Source organism: Triticum urartu, chromosome 1A, assembly GCF_056163025.1.
Source record: "Triticum urartu cultivar PI428250 chromosome 1A, HENAU_Tu73, whole genome shotgun sequence".
Lineage (NCBI taxonomy): Eukaryota > Viridiplantae > Streptophyta > Magnoliopsida > Poales > Poaceae > Triticum > Triticum urartu.
In genome coordinates this window covers 32,680,662-32,698,227 of record NC_141873.1, presented here as the reverse complement: position 1 = coordinate 32,698,227, position 17,566 = coordinate 32,680,662, and the positions used below count along the sequence as shown (strand labels likewise).

Here is a 17,566-nt window from a genome sequence, read left to right as displayed (position 1 = left end):
GTCCCGTTTGTTTTGTCCCCATTCCAGAATCAGGACTAAAGGCCCTCTGGAACCGGGACTAATACCATGTTTTCTACTAGTAACAACACCACTTACATCTCGGTGAAGATCAGTAAGCCAAATATGTTGGCTGTCGATCATAGCCCTCAAACCATAACCAGCTAGTAGATGAGCAGGGATATTACAAACACGAGAACAAGCCTCAGCCTCATAATCTATGAAGTCCATTTATAGCTTGAACTTAGCTTCTCGGAAGAGGATGCCGAGAGGTGCACGGTCCCGGGTTACTGACCCCAATGCAAGCTTCGGAGAGAGGCGGTTCGTGATGAAAATAACTCGACCCATACTAAACTCTTCAGCAAGCCTGATAGCATTTATCATGGCCAAAGTTTTTTTTACCTAGGTTGTAAGTTTTTAAACAGGATTGCAAGTTTTCTAGAAAAGAAAAAGGACCACCTCAGAAAAAAAAACTAAGGACTATCAGGGCCAGGCCAAAACCCACTGGCCGCCCAAACGACCTGCCGCGGCCCGGCCCTGTGAAAAGCCCAAACGCTCTGCCTCTGGGTGGGGTTTTTGTGCAATTATTAAACCAGACCTACGCTCCCGTTCCGCATTGCGTGCGCCCTCGCAGTCGAACGGCCTCGCCACCCCCGCTCCTCTCCTCTCCTCTCCTCTCCTCTCGCCCGCGCTCGCCACCGCCACCGCCGAAGAAGCTCCCATGGCGGGCGGAGCGGGGAAGGACGACGAGCCCGAGCCGCCGCGGGAGCTGGACGCGGCGGGCGAGCGAACCAGCCCCGATCACCACGCTACGGCGTTGCCTGGCGCTTCCGAAGAGGAAGAGGGCGCCAGCGGAGCAGTCGAGGCGGGGCAGGACGACGCGCCCGAGCCGGAGGACGACCAGGAGGAGGGCGGCGACACCATGGAGGACGAGGAGGACGCCACGACGCACCTGCCGTTTGCGCCCGCGGAGGAAGAGGTACGCGGCCTCGCCTCCCACCCATCTCCCCGACGCGCGTTCCCTTCCCTCTGCGGCCGCGCGACGAGGGTTTTTGCGTCGCTCGCGTGGTTTCCATTTCCCTCGCTCTCGCGAGCATTCCGTCGAGCGGTTGGTGCGCGCTTCGAGGGTGACCGCTGTCGTTAGAATAACCAAGCGATTCCGCGCCTCAGGGTGAGCGAGGACAGCCCGCGCGGCACGTTGTGCTCGATGCTGGTTGAATCCTCCTCCATCCATGGGACAGAGGGTGAATTCCTGGGGAACACGAACATCCATCTTGCATTTGCTTTGCTATTGTGATTTGTGGGCCATGCAATTTGCATTTACGGCTGAGAACTGCCACTATGTTTACACGCCCAAATCTGTTATTACAACTGGGGTATAACTGCAACGGTTGTGGAGCAATTGTTTCTAGATGATGCCAATTTGCATTTACAGCTGAGTACTGTGAATATGGCACTCGAATGCACTCCCTACATAGTTATTACAACTGGAGTTTACTTACCAAGCAACTGCTTATCTTGAACACGAAACTTTAATGTACATAGTTTTCGCAATTGGTGCTTAGTTACCCTGTTTAGTTGCTTTGTCATCAATATTTTCATTTAGATGCCTTGTCAGGAAGACGAAAATAGTTGCCAAACATGCGACCTTGGAATTATAGTAATATGGTGTTGTCCTAATGTTGAATCTTCTGGTTGTAATTATCTGCAGTCACTTGAGGAGACAACTAAAGTTGATCCAAGCTATACTATCTCTCTTATAAGGCAACTAATACCTAAGGGATCCAGTTTGGAGAAAGAGTTCGGGTGAGTGGTACTTCCAGATTCCCCCCCATAAAGTTTGTTTAGCAATGAATGCTGTTATTAAAGCGACCTGGTTGTCCTAATAATGTCTACCTCATGCAAAAAGTGACAAGCAAAGGGTCAATTCTGATGACAGGGATTCAACGCAACCGGATAACACGGATCGTTCTGAGAAAAGTGACAAGCAGGGTCTTCCAGAAGAAAGGAGTGCCAGTCCTAAGGATCAGTGGGAAGAGTGTGGTTATATTCTGTGGGAACTTGCGGCTAGTACACCTCAAGCAGAACTTATGGTATTTATCTGCATCATTCTCTTGTAGAAGGATGTATTTCTTCTATAGGTTTGTCATAAAGAAAAGGCGGACTGTTCTGCTATATGAAACTTGTTTATTGCTGCTTAATTTTTTACTGAACAAGATACTAGCAAGCAGGAAGTGTGAGAAATTTTGATTGCCTTATCTGCACTGGCTTTAGACATTGTTTGGATATCCTGGATTTTAATACGATGTGGTTGGCTTGTTAGATCAATTAGTAGTAGATAAGCAAAAAGTTAAGGTGGATAACTGTAATTGTTTCATTCCTTTAGTTTTGTAGCTCCTTTGTGCTTATATTTTATCTTCCTGGCCCTGAATTTTGTTCTGTATCAGTTTATTGTAGCAAATTCTTTACTATAATTTGTGAACCATATAAATTATTGCTGGTGATAGCTACATGTAGTGTGAATGCTTATGTCATAATAACATGCTAATTCTAACAAACATTTTAAATGGAAGAATGGCCAGGTTGCAGTAAGTCAAAAGTATTTCTCCTAAATCCTAATTGATCTAAGAGCAAATCAAGTGTTCAAAGGAACTACAAAAGGAAATTAAGGCATAATAAACAGAATTACCCACCTTCCTTTATACCTTAGTAATTGTGCATCTTCTGCTGCTAACAACACATTATATTTAACCCTTGTAGATTAATAACCTTGTGATTGAAGTGCTTTTGGAAAACCTTCGTATGGCAAATTCTTCTAGGGTGAAGGTGAAATGAAATTTTCCTCTACTGCTACCTCCTCTCTTTTTGCTAAGCATGTATTAAAGTATCTTGTTTCTTTGAATCTTTTGTTCCTGCAGGAAATTTGTCTTGGAATCATGGCAAACTTAGTCTGTCATGAATCTCTAGTTGCTGCAATCTCTTTGAAAAATGGTTTAATTGCAACTGTCGTGGAGCAATTGTTTCTAAAGCATGTCAAATGCCTTTCTGAAACATTCAGGTTGGGTATCTTTGGGATTGTGTTTTCTTTTTTTTTTGCCGGACTCAAAGTTATTGTTTAGAACCAATTTTTTTATTATTTATTTATCAGCCGTTTGACAAGCTATTTACTATTCTAGCATTGCAAGATATTTCATCCTGTGAAATTTAAGTCTTATATCATGTGAAATAGATCTGGGTAGTTTAGCTCATCACACACACGGTTACCATGTTGATATATTATTTATGTTCTTGAATTTGTGCATTTTGTATTGGCCAGATACCCATTCAATTTTACCACATAACTATGCAAATGCCCAAATGCAAAACTACACATACTTACATCACATGTTACATGCATACCTACATTTGGACATACCCAATCAATCAGAAGTTGTTGAAGTTGTGGATGAAAATGCTTGAACATACAGCACTTTTGCAAAAATATAATCATTTTCAACTGTGTTAGTAGGTTATGTACTTATGTTATTAATCATTTGGGGGATAGGAGCTAAGTAAATTTAGATTTTGTTTTTCTTGATAATTTAACTTTCTATTGTCGATGTTCAAAACTTGGAGAAGCTGCTTTCTAATTGTTCTGAGTTGTAGACAATGAGAACTGAGAAGTTCCATCTATGCTCTGTTCTTTTTTGCTTATTTTGACTTGTGTTACTGTCTGTAAAAAAAATTCTTACACCCCGAGATAGTTGGAATGAGTATTGCTGCTAAATTTCATCAGTGGTGCATCCTCACACATTTTTTCTTAGACAGGTTGTTGGCTGCCATTCTTCAGTCCAGTGCATCTGTTTCTTGGGCTCAAGCTCTTTTACCTGATGAGATTCTTTCACGTATTCTACTGATAGTTGGGAAGACAGATAGTACTACATTACTTGAAAAGGTATTGTACTGAATTCGTATATGCAACTTGTTGTGACTGCGTATTGTACTGAATTTGTATATGCAACTTGTTGTGACTAATCCGTAGAGTTGGTCCACACAACTTTAGTGACTTTTGTTCTTTTTAAATTGAATTTTGACATATATGGATACATTATATTTCTTTTGTAGGACTTGTGTAACATAAATCGTTTGAATTATCTTAGCTCATTCTTCTATACGTGATGGTTAGGCATGTGTGTTTGCCTGCTTAACTCTTTTATCTGTTCACCATATCCTGAGGTAGTTTCAAGAAGGTCGTCATCAAATAGTTTCCATGGACTGTTTCATCTTCCCAAACACTTCTTAGTTGTATGGTCCAGTCTTACTCATTGCTACTACTTGTTATCCGAACAATGTAGACTTATCCTTGGTCAGAATGAGGTCCTATTTTTTCCATGGAAATTGCTTGGTTCTCTTCTGTGAAAATTCTTCTCTTAGGAGAATATCTGAATTGTTTTTACTGCATTTTGGTAACAGTTGATACTCTTGAGAAACATGTGACTGCAAATTACAATTTTATCAAACTTCTAGCTGCAGAGGTCTTATGGTCTTTGAACTAGCATCTATTTGCTTATCGTTCTACAATAACTTTTATAGCAGTGAAAGCCTATTATACTGTAAAACTAATGTTGCCTATTGTTATGTGTTGTATGATTTGGTTGAAATTGTCAGCCCAGCCGAACCAACTACTTTCATCTTATTATACTATGGTTCAGCTGAAAAATGTCCATCCTTTATATTTCATGTGTTCAACTGTTTGGTTATTTCTTATGTGAATTACTGGTTGCAGATCATTGACTTCCTATCAATTGTCATTGATAATCGAGATGTGATTGCTATGCTTATCCAGCCCTTGCTTAAACTGGGTTTAGTTGACCGTGTTATTGGGTTACTAACAAATGAGATTGACAGACCACCGGATGAGAAGCTAGACAGGTATGTTGAACTAACTTGAAATTCGGCAAGATTTTCATTTTATAAAAGTTATCTGTTACAGATTTTGAACTATTATTGTTCAAGGTATCATGGAAGCTTCTCCTATGCACTCCCTCCATTCCAAAATGCAACGTGTATTAATTTTGAGAAAAGTCAAACTTATCTAGGTTTGGTCAAATAGAAAAGCGTTTGACCTTTTGAAAAACTAATACACTTTACATTTTAGATTGGAGGGAGTATTTGGTAAATTTTCTGTAGTTTAAGAAGAAATCATAGGAAAAACACCTAAGGGCCTGTTTGGATATGTGGTATTTCTCTGGAGATTTATGGCATTCAGTTCGATTATGGGCTGAATGCTGAAGCTCCCAAAACAGTTGTGTAAGGAACCCTCAAGGATTTGAATCCTCCATAGTCCCGTTTAAAGTCATTGTTTCAAAGAGATCCTCAAAGCTTCATAGAATATTTTTTATATTCATGCCTTCTAGGCAAAGTTTTGGTCCTTAACCTGTCTTCTGAGATGCGGCCATTTGTTGTTTTCCAATAATATGGTCTGAGCATTTTAAATTTCTTACATTCCCACTTCCTAATTTTAATTTAATAGGACTGTAGCTGCATTTCTCTGTCACTGCGATAACCCTTCTTAGTTTTTGAATTTTGAATTAACAACCTGGGACAGTAATGGATTCACCTTACCTTTTTCTTAACACGTTTCAGAAAGGGTTCTCTTGATTTGATCCTTCACTTCATGTTAGAATTATCAGCCATACACTGTGTTTCAAAGGCAATGACATCGAATGACCGGCTGATTAAAGTGCTAGTTAACATGATCAAGTCGCCTGATAAAGTTGAGGTGAGCATGTTGCCACCGCTACCATTTCATATATTTGTTCATCAGCCCGGTCGAATTCGGGTTCATACATTTTGGAAGAAATGCATTATGCTGTTGCCTTCTTAGTACCGAATTGTTAGCTTGACCAACTCATAACTCTTAACAAGCAAGCTGTTCCTATTTTTTTGATTGTCAGTAAGTCATGAATTTTTTTTCCGGAAATTTGAAGAAACATTCCTTGCCTCTTCCATTTTTACATTTGGCAAAATTCACCTTGCATTAATTCTTGTGAGTCCCCACCCTTGCAAGTCAAGCATGGTAATTGTATTCTTATTCACAAACTCTTCTTCAGGTTGCAAGCTATTGCGCTTCGGTGGTGATTGTAATATCAAATATTTTGACAGATGGAAAGCATTTGGTGCCTAAGATATCCCGTGGTAGGCACATTTTTTGTTAGCACTTATCTTATTTTCTAAGCAACTATCGTATTTGCTAAGCAGTGCACTGCATGACTTGAAATCAATGTTTCCATTTAGTGCCATTACAGTGATCCAGTCTTTCAATTGTTTCAGATTTACCGTTCCTGGAGAGCCTACTTGAAGTTCTTCCAGAGATCCCTGATGATGACCAAGCTCGATATGCACTTTGGAGTATCTTATCGTGTATTCTGGCACAAGTTCAAGGAACTGAGTTGAACTCCTCGTCCCTCGACCAGTTTGCGTCTCTGTTCTTAGTCAAGTTCGGCCTCATCAAAGCTGACCTCGAGAAGTTAACACCTGAGGATGCTCTCCTGAAGGGATGGATATCGACATGTGTATCCTTTAAAACAATATATACAAGTTGTCCTTCATGGAAGTCTAGATCTTAAGCTACATTTACAGACTAACATGATGGGATACATCTCGGCAGCAGCAATCGCATTGTTTTTCCTATGCCACAAAATATCTGTAACAGCTCATGGCAATCTCCTTCTTCATGGTGAGATGGATCGAGGAGAAGTCCTCCCAGGGCAACGAAGACGCCATCGACAATGCTCGGGAGGTGCTGAGCTACTGCCAGAACGCGCTCTGCTAACCGGAAACCCCACTCCACTGACAAGCTTGCTGCGGTTTGTAATCAACGGTGCTGACCTGAGAGAGAATGCGGCATCTGGCCGCTGTGATTTTGGAACTGGGAGTCGGTTATAATCTACTGTCGTTTCCGACTACTGCAACCTGTAAAGAAAATCGGCGAATGGAGATTAACTAGGGGCATAGGTGGTGATATACGAGTTTTGGGCATGAGTGGTGATACAGTTTTTTTTTTTGGGGGGGGGGGGGGGGGGTGGCCGATTGCCAAGTTTGATAAATCGCAAATTTGGCCTAAAGTTTTTGTTTTCTGGGTAAAAACTATTTCTGTCATCCGAATCGATATGTAAACCTGAGACATGCATGGATGCAGATGTGGTTTTTATCGCTACGTTTGAATGCCAGTTTTCTCTTACTTTTTGGTGAAAATACTGTACCCTCTTTGACTGGAATCAAATAGCACCGTTGTAAAGGCACAAACGCAGCTACTATCATCCCGAGACATTTTGGAAACAATTTTTTAAAACTATTCTTGTTAACAAATGATGTAGTGTTATACTGGTGTTAAAAGTTCAGCGAAGAACTGACACTTTTTGGGTGAATGAAAAACAAATGCGGCACAATATAAAAAGTAATTATTCACACTTTTTGTACTCGCAAATTAATTTATTTTTTTGCCCTGAAGTTGACTATGAATTTTGTTTTTCTCCATTGTAGGCCGTAGTGGCAGCAAGGTTCAGTTGTATTGTAAGAAACCGAAGGTTCAGTGCTATTAAGTTTTTTTTAGGGAAGCAACACTGGTTTTTCTCTTTTTTTTTAGAAAAAACAAGGTTTAGGTCGGTTAGGTGTAATTAGTATCATCTTGATATTGAATATTACCTTTACCAACAATTTATGTTTTGGAGTCGGGATAAATTTTCAAGTTTAAATCATCATGTTCCTGTGGTAGTTTTCGAGTTATTCATACCCTAATAGTTACTGTACGTGCGTGGCGGTGGCAATGATCGTTCGGTGGTCCATAGACCTCGATGTAATTTATTTTTAAGGTGTTCTGTATTTTCGGTGAATCTTTATAATAGATCTAATATTTTCGTAAAAAAAAGAGGTATAGTATGTAGTTTTTTATGGAAGCAATACTAGTTACTCCCTCGGATCTATATTAATTGTCAGTCTTTTGTTTTTAGGGGAATATTAATTGTCACTCATGCTACAATTTCGAAAGAAGTGTTGTTTTTTAGCTCATGAAAGCCCGTACCACAAATATTGGGGCCTTTCACCGTCTGAGCCCAGCTTAAAAGCCCGCATCGATTATGTCCAGCTCTTCCAACCATTTGGCTTAAGAGATACGGAACTTTTCAACCTTGCAATGTTAGCCAAGTAAGCCTGGAGGCTGATTCAAGATCCTCACTCTCTTAGTGCAAGGATCTTACACTCGGTGTATTATGCTCATGGTGATGTGCTGCAAGCTGAACTGGGAAACCACCCATCGCAAGTTTGGAGGGCAGTGTGTGCGGGTGTCACAGTTTTGAAACAGGGGCTTATAAAATGTGTTGGTAATGGCCGGTCGATTAAGCTTTGGGAGGACAATTGGATCCCACGAGATTTCATGTTAAGGGCCCTTCACCCGAGGACTCCAAGTCCTCCAATCATGGTGTCTGACTTGATCGATAGACCAATGAAAGCTTGGAACCGTCAAAAGGTCTGGGAACATCTTCAACCTCCGGATGTTCAAGTTGTGCTGAATATCCCTTTAAGCTCGCGCAATCTGGATGATAGCTGGGCATGGCACTATAACAGGAGCGGACTTTTTACTGTTAGATCAGTTTACCGGTTGCTGGTCGATACAAAAAAGAGGAGGGAGGCATGGCTTGATGGATGACCTTCACCGTCTAACACAAAAGAGGTGCAGCAAGAGTGGAAGAAGCTATGGAAGGTTAAGGTTCCTGGGAAAGTCAAAAATTTCGCGTGGCGACTTGCACAAAATTCAATCCCTACAGAGGTAGTTCGTCATCGAAGGGATATGGCTGACTCTAACGTTTGTCAAATATGCAACAATGCTGAGGATTCATGGCGTCATGCGTTAGTGGACTGCGACATGTCAAAGTGTGTTTGGGCTTTGTTAGATGAAGAGCTGGTTGAACATATCATTGCTTGTGGGCATGCTGATGTGAGGCTGTGGTTGATGGAGCTCATGGAATCAACAAGGGAGGAGGAGTTCATTCAGATCCTGGTTGCTCTATGGGCTATATGGTGGGCGCGCGGCAATACATGAACATATCTTTCACCTCTCACCACGTTTAATTTTATTCAGAGGTTGCTTGGGGATCTCTCTTTAATTCCTCGAAGGGTAGCCGTCTTTGCAAGTTCTTCTGCTGCAGTTCAGCGAGAAAGGCGAATTTGGAGAGCCCCTACCCAGGGACGCATGAAGCTAAATGTCGACGCTGCAGTCAGCAGGAACCAAGACAAGGGGTCATGTGCTGTCATTTGTAGGGATGGTCAGGGGTCTTTTGTTGGAGCTTCTGTGTTGGTAACCCGGGATCTTGTCCAGCCAGAAAGTCTTGAGGCGTTGGCCTTTAGTGAGGCTCTTAATCTGGCTTCTGACCTTCACCTGAGCAAAATCCATATTGCTACTGATTGTGCTGCAACTATACTAGCTCATCTTACGAGCGAGTACATGGGTCCAAACAGGGCAATTTTTCAAGACATAAAGATGAAGATGGAAGAATTTGCACAAGTTCATTTCGAGCATGAGAAGAGAGAATATATCTGGGAGATGCACGCCCTTGCAAAGGCGTCTATTTCCCTATCTACAGGGCGCCATGTGTGGCTAGTAGACCCCCCTGATTTTATTTGTGTGCCACATAATGTCTTGGTTGAATAATATGGGGTGACTTTTCTCAAAAAAAAAAAAATTGCGCCCACGAGGATGCCAAGGGCCAGCCCTGGCGCCCAGGTTCTCCCTCCCAATCTCCCTCGTTTTCTCTTGCCTTCTCCGTTTCTCAGATGCGAATGTGATAGACGTGTCTGTTGACCAGCTTTGCTTGTGCCGCAACATTGCTGCTGTTGCTTAGCAACATTAGCTGTATGCCTGTATTTCCCCTGAAAAAAAAAGCCGAATCATGTACGAAACTGCATGCAAAGACAACCTGGAATTTACTTTACAACCCCCTCAGCCTCAGGATGATCGATGCAAGAGTTAAGCAATCCCGGCCACCGTCAGAATACACTGCGGGCGTACCCTTTGCAGCAGAGGCTTCTTTACCAGAAGATGGCCTCATGAACTAATTCATTATTATCAGACCTCGTAAAAGTGCCGCTCCCTCCGATCCATAATAAGTGCCGTGGTTTTTTGAACAGAAATCACGACACTTATTATAGATCAGAGGGAGCAGTACTTATTAGTAAAAAAAATTACTATTGTTTTTCCAGTGCTTTTACTCTGTTCGTGTATTGCACATCCGTCCTTCTTTTGCAAAACAATTCATGATCGATTTCTTTACTCTAGTTGATTGATGGCTCTATTTTGTGTTGTCGGGATGTATGTGCTGATTATTGGGGTATACTCTCTCCATTCTACAATATAGTGCGCTCGCGTTTTCCGAGATTCAACTTTGATCGTTAATTTAACCAATGAGACCGACTGCGGTGGGAGCGAAAATTATATCACTGAATTCATATCGAAAATACGAATTCAATGGTATAATTTTTGCTTCCGCCGCAATCGGTCTTGTTGGTTAAATTTACGGTCAAACTTGAATCCCGGGAAACGCGGACGCACTACATTATGGAATGGAGGGAGTCCGCATATTGCACCCCAGTCTATGGAAAGTCTGCCGATGGTCAAGGTTCTGTCTTCCTTTCTTACTCTCTTTATGCATCCTTGCTTATTTCTATCCACATACTGAGAAGAATTTGAAGTTCTCTGTTGGTGCTTTCTTTATTACTCCCTCCGTTCTGAATTACTTGTCATATAAATGGATGTATCATTATCCCCTCCGTTCAATCTCCATTTAATTGCCACTTTACCATGGCTTAGCACTGTAAATCAAAATGAAAGTTGTTGCCTGAAGTAGGTGGTTACTGTATGTATTCTCAATGCTTACCACACGTGAGATTTCATAGGAATATCCTGCATCACGGTTCATGTTGTCGGCCTCTTACTTGAGCATCCCTGGACTTGATCGTCGCAGGTGCACAAGGTAGTGGATCTCTCCGCGCAGCCGGATCGTGAAGCGACGTGGTACATGGAAGTGGCCGAGGCATACAACTTCTTCTACAAGGCTGACGCGTCTGGTGCCGGCTCACCGCCATGAGCACTCCTTGGTCTCTCCTGATGATCCGTTTCAGTGTAGCACTCTTGACATTGCTGCCACTGCTCTGCTCCTCATGACTGCTACGTTGTCGTAGATTGCTGCTGGTAACTCAGATAATGCTCTGCTTTCCTTTTGTCGCGGAGGTCGGCACTCCATACAGGCTTAGATTTACTTTAGGCTCGCTCATTTCTAACGCAAATAACCAGAATCGAGTTCACCACTCAAAGTTTGGTTTTCGGACGATACTTGCATACCCAAACAAGCATTACTCTTTGGACTCTCCCTCTTTTTTTCCACAAACGAAGGAATCCCCCTACTATGAACAGACTCTTGATTTTGCACAAAGCGTCACAGAAATGCATCTCAGATTCTCAGTATTTCTAACCTAAATAGTTGACTACACACCATCAACATGCATGGATCATTCTTCTCACTAGTTATTCAAGCTCATATGGAATAACTGAAGAAGCAACCAAACTTGGCCTCACATTAAAAAAATCAATATGTTTTTTTAGGCGAATATGATCAAGTGAACATAAGATACAACCAGATAATGGGTAATTGAATCCACAGACAAAATAGCCCTAAAAAAATGGGAGATTACAACCAATGTCATACACCTCAATATTCTTTCCGAAGCTTTAGCCGAACTCGTCTTCCTTCTGCCACCATAGCTTCACTTGCAATGGAAAACGTAGAGAAATTCAACCACTAAAGTACCTACAAGACATGTAGAAGACCAAACCAAACCAACCTCATTTAACCCACGCAATAGTACGCCAATACATACAGCAGAGATTGGCAAACATGCCAAGCGTATCGACAGGGGCATCCCCTGACAAAGGCAAGCAATCAGTCAATATCATGAGACCAAGCCGATGATCTTGCTCACAAAGTCTCAGAAGAAGAGGTTGTTGATCAAGACAATGATTTTCCCAACGATGCCCATCGAGCAACACCAACGGACAACAAAAGAAACAACATGCCTTCATAAGAACAACATCGACCACCACGTCAAGGAAGAAACGAGGTGCTCACGAGGGTGGGGGGCGCCCCCCTAGGGCGCGCCCCCTGTCTCGTGGGGCCCTCGTGGCTCCCCTGACGTACCTCCTGCACCCATATATACCTACGTGACCTAAAACTTCCAGAACGCACAATAGATCGGGAGTTCCGCCGCCAGAAGCCTCCGTAGCCACCGAAAACCAATCTAGACCCGTTCCGACACCCTGCCGGAGGGGGCAATCCTTCTCCGGTGGCCATCTTCATCATCCCGGTGCTCTCCATGACGAGGAGGGAGTACTCCCTCGGGGCTGAGGGTATGTACCAGTAGCTATGTGTTTGATCTCTCTCTCTCTCTCTCTCTCTCTCTCTCTCGTGTTCTTGAGATGATACGATCTTGATGTATCGCGAGCTTTGCTATTATATTTGGATCCTATGATGTTTATTCCCCCCTCTTCTCTCTTGTAATGGATTGAGTTTCCCCTTTGGGGTTATCTTATCGGATTGAGTCTTTAAAGATTTGAGAACACTTGATGTATGTCTTGCCGTGGATATCTGTGGTGACAATGGGATACCACGTGCCACTTGATGTATGTTAAGGTGACCAACTTGCGGGTTCATGAACCTATGCATAGGGGTTGGCAAATGTTTTCATCGTGATTCTCCGGTAGATCTTAGGGGCACTCTTTGAGGTTCTATGTGTTGGTTGAATAGATGAATCTGAGATTGTGTGATGCATATCGTATAATCATGCCCACGGATACTTGAGGTGACATTGGAGTATCTAGGTGACATTAGGGTTTTGGTTGATTTGTATCTTAAGGTGTTATTCTAGTACGAACTCTAGGGCTGTTTGTGACACTTATAGGAATAGCCCAATGGATTGATTAGAAAGAATAACTTTGAGGTGGTTTCGTACCCTACCATAATCTCTTCGTTCGTTCTCCGCTATTAGTGACTTTGGAGTGACTCTTTGTTGCATGTTGAGGGATAGTTATGTGATCCAATTATGTTAATATTGTTGAGGGAACTTACACTAGCGAAAGTATGAACCCTAGGCCTTATTTCCTAGCATTGCAATACCGTTTACGCTCACTTTTATCACTTGCTACCTTACTGTTTTTATAATTTCAGATTACAAATACCTTTATCTACTATCCATATACCACTTGTATCACAATCTCTTCGCCGAACTAGTGCACCTATACAATTTACCATTGTATTGGGTGTGTTGGGGACACAAGAGACTCTTTGTTATTTGGTTGCAGGGTTGCTTGAGAGAGACTATCTTCATCCTACGCCTCCTACGGATTGATAAATCTTAGGTCATCCACTTGAGGGAAATTTGCTACTGTCTTACAAACCTGTGCAATTGCAGGCCCAACAACGTCTACAAGAAGAAGGTTGTGTAGTAGACATCACCGCCCCATCCACTGCGCCGCCGCCCGGTCTCGTCCGCCCGTAAGCGCCCCTCCTCCTCCGCCCGTCCATCGCCTTCGGCCTCCTGCCCCACCCGCCGCCGCCCCACCCGCTGCTACGCCGCCATCGCCGTCGTCCTTGACCTCCTCTCCCCTCCTCTGAAGAAGCACTGAATTTTTGGCCCCTCTCTCTCTCACGCTCGCTCGACCCCTCTGTTAGGTTTCCCCCACCCACCCAAGCGCGCCGCCGGCTGTCTCCCTCCTCCAACTCCGACCCCTCCACGCCTCGCCGCCGGCACCGCTGTCCCCCGACTCCGCCTCGCCCTCACCGCCTGAGGCCGGTGAGTTCCTCATCTCGCTGTCTCCTCTCTTGTGTGTAATGCTCTAGTGTGAACTGCTAGTTTGGATTGGTGGCTGCCAGTGAAACAATTTTGTATGGTGCTGGCAATGTTGTTGGTACTGTCAATGCTTAGTGTGATTTTGTTGGTACAGCCAATGATCCTGCTAGTGTGAATTGGCTGCTGCTGCTAGTTCGGTTGCCTGATGTGCTTCTGTATGGTGCGTGGTAGATAGTGGCTACTGTGACATCAGATTAGCAATTTTTGGACGACGACATAACTGGATTTTTGGTCTAACACCAAGATCTCCTACTCCTGATCAATTGAACGAAACCCACTGTTGACTGTACCAATTGAACAAAGCTGCAGGGTACATTATGTTAAAGATTTCCTACTTTAGTGATTTTTAGGAAGAGCACTTAAAAAATTTAGTCAACATTGATTTCCTACTTTAGTCAAAAAATATTTGAATTAGTTTTAGTGCAACAGAGGCAACTCAGAGTTTGAAAATGGCATTAAAGGAATTTGTTTTTGGGGTAAATTCTATTATGAAACAATCCTATTGTTATTTAAAATATAAATGAAATGATTTGGAACACCAAGCAAGAGTTATGTTTCAAGTTGCTGAACCTTTTCATATAAGCTTGCAGAAGATTTAATTGATCATACAAAAAATGAAAAACGAAGGTCATACCGATCCTAGTTGGTATTATTTTTCATGGCTAGAAGATATATTATTGTACCCCGAGTGAAGGGAAGGAGTTTGCTGGGTTTTGTCTCCGACCATCGTGTCGTGATGATTTTGCAGGTACCCCGAGAGGCCCTTGAGTTTGCCGGAATGTCGATTAACTTCCGTTCCGGCAAATTCGGGTACTCCATATGTCCCATTTTCAGCAAAGGTCATGCTGAAATTTTTCATGAATTTTAGCATGACTTTGCTAAAAATAGGACATATGGGGTACTTGCGACAAATGCATGGGCCGGAGTATCTTAGTACTTAATTAAGTAGGATCAACTCATAGTTATTACTAATGCTAGTTGCTCGTCATCGATAAACCCTAATCTGGAAGAGGAACCACTCATCCTATGTAGTTTTGAATTATGAACGTAGGAAATGTCGTCATCGGACGACAAAATTCCCCCGGGGGAGTGCGACTGGTGCCGCGATGATCGAGGTCTGTGCGACAGGCCTCACCTGGACGATGATCGGCGCTTCAGCATTAAGCTCAAGGAGAGCTTCGAAGTTGAAACGGTACGCAACGACGACAATTGTTTTTTTCATAATTAAGCATGACTTCAACTATTTCAACGTGTAATTTTCATCTTTTACAATTCAAGTATAGCTTATCCCATTCCATGTAAGACGCTATTGAAGGAAATATGCCCTAGAGGCAATAATAAAGTTATTATTTATTTCCTTATATCATGATAAATGTTTATTATTCATGCTAGAATTGTATTAACCGGAAACATAATACATGTGTGAATACATAGACAAACAGAGTGTCACTAGTATGCCTCTACTTGACTAGCTCGTTAATCAAAGATGATTATGTTTCCTAACCATGAACAAAAGGTTGTTATTTGACTAACGAGGTCACATCATTAGTTGAATGATCTGATTGACATGACCCATTCCATTAGCTTAGCATCCGATCATTTAATATGTTGCTATTGCTTTCTTCATGACTTATACATGTTCCTATGACTATGAGATTATGCAACTCTCGTTTGCCGGAGGAACACTTTGGGTGCTACCAAACGTCACAACGTAACTGGGTGATTATAAAGGAGCATTACAGGTGTCTCCAAAGGTAGATGTTGGGTTGGCGTATTTCGAGATTAGGATTTGTCACTCCGATTGTCGGAGACGTATCTCTGGGCCCTCTCAGTAATGCACATCACATAAGCCTTGCAAGCATTACAACTAATATGTTAGTTGTGAGATGATGTATTACGGAACGAGTAAAGAGACTTGCCGGTAACGAGATTGAACTAGGTATTGGATACCGACGATCGAATCTCGGACAAGTAACATACCGATGACAAAGGGAACAACGTATGTTGTTATGCGGTCTGACCGATAAAGATCTTCGTAGAATATGTAGGAGCCAATATGGGCATCCAGGTCCCGCTATTGGTTATTGACCGGAGATCTGTCTCAGTCATGTCTACATTGTTCTCGAACCGTAGGGTCCGCACGCTTAACGTTACGATGATAGTTATTATGAGTTTATGCATTTTTGATGTACCGAAGTTAGTTCGGAGTCCCGGATGTGATCACGGACATGACGAGGAGTCTCGAAATGGTCGAGACATAAAGATTGATATATTGGATGACTATATTCGGACACCGGAAGGGTTCCGGAGAAGTATCGGATAAAACCGGAGCACCGGGGGGTTACCGGAACCCCCCGGGGGGTTGATGGGCCTCATGGGCCTAAAGTGGAGAAGAGGAAGGGGCTGCCAGGGCAGGTCGCGCGCCCCCTCTCCCCCTAGTCCGAATTGGACAAGGAGGGAGGGGCGGCGCCCCCCCTTTCCTTCTCTCCCCCCTCTCTCCTACTTGGACAAGGAAACGGGAGGGGAGTCCTACTCCCGGTAGGAGTAGGACTCCTCCTGCGCCCTCCTCTAGGCCGGCCGCACCCCTCCCTCTTGCTCCTTTATATACGGGGGCAGGGGGGCACCTCTAGACACACAAGTTGATCCTCGTGATCGTTCCTTAGCCGTGTGCGGTGCCCCCTGCCACCATATTCCACCTCGGTCATATCGTTGTAGTGCTTTGGCGAAGCCCTGCCTCGGTAGAACATCATCATCGTCACCACGCCGTTGTGCTGACGGAACTCATCGCCGAAGCTTTGCTGGATCGGAGCCCGGGGAGCGTCATCGAGCTGTACGTGTGCTAAGATCTCGGAGGTGCCGGAGTAACGGTGCTTGGATCGGTCGGATCGGGAAGAAGACGTACGACTACTTCCTCTACGTTGTGTCAACGCTTCCGTTGCGATCTACAAGGGTACGTAGATCATACTCTCCCCTCTCATTGCTATGCATCACCATGATCTTGCGTGTGCGTAGGAAATTTTTTTGAAATTACTGCGTTCCCCAACAGTGGCATCCGAGCCTAGGTTTTATGGTTTGATGTTATATGCACGAGTAGAACACAAGTGAGTTGTGGGCGATATAAGTCATACTGCCTACCAGCATGTCATACTTTGGTTCGGCGGTATTGTTGGACGAGACGACCCGGACCGACATTACGCGTACGCTTACGCGAGACCGGTTCTCCCGACGTGCTTTGCACATAGGTGGCTTGCGGGCGACAGTCTCTCCAACTTTAGTTGAACCGAGTGTGGCTACGCCCGGTCCTTGCGAAGGTTAAAACGGAGTCAAATTGACAAACTATCGTTGTGGTTTTGATGCGTAGGTGAGATTGGTTCTTGCTTAAGCCCGTAGCAGCCACGTAAAACTTGCAACAACAAAGTAGAGGACGTCTAACTTGTTTTTGCAGGGCATGTTGTGATGTGATATGGTCAAGACATGATGCTGATTTTATTGTATGAGATGATCATGTTTTGTAACCAAGTTATCGGCAACTGGTAGGAGCCTTATGGTTGTCGTTTTATTGTATGCAATGCAATCGCAATGTAATGCTTTACTTTATCACTAAATGGTAGCGATAGTCGTAGAAGCATAAGAT

The 17,566-nt window shown here is 43.3% G+C and overlaps 1 protein-coding gene across 1 annotated transcript; it reads left to right on the top strand.

Moving 5' to 3' along the window:
- The first annotated feature begins 630 nt into the window (after positions 1-630).
- LOC125544912 (uncharacterized) lies at positions 631-7,024 on the top strand. Its single transcript, XM_048708726.2, has 11 exons — positions 631-976; positions 1,709-1,803; positions 1,937-2,090; positions 2,758-2,823; positions 2,916-3,055; positions 3,805-3,931; positions 4,763-4,908; positions 5,623-5,758; positions 6,090-6,174; positions 6,310-6,551; positions 6,692-7,024. The coding sequence occupies exons 1-11, from the start codon at positions 719-721 to the stop codon at positions 6,809-6,811; spliced, it is 1,569 nt and encodes a 522-aa protein (XP_048564683.2). The 5' UTR covers positions 631-718; the 3' UTR covers positions 6,812-7,024.
- Positions 7,025-17,566: the final 10,542 nt, after the last annotated feature.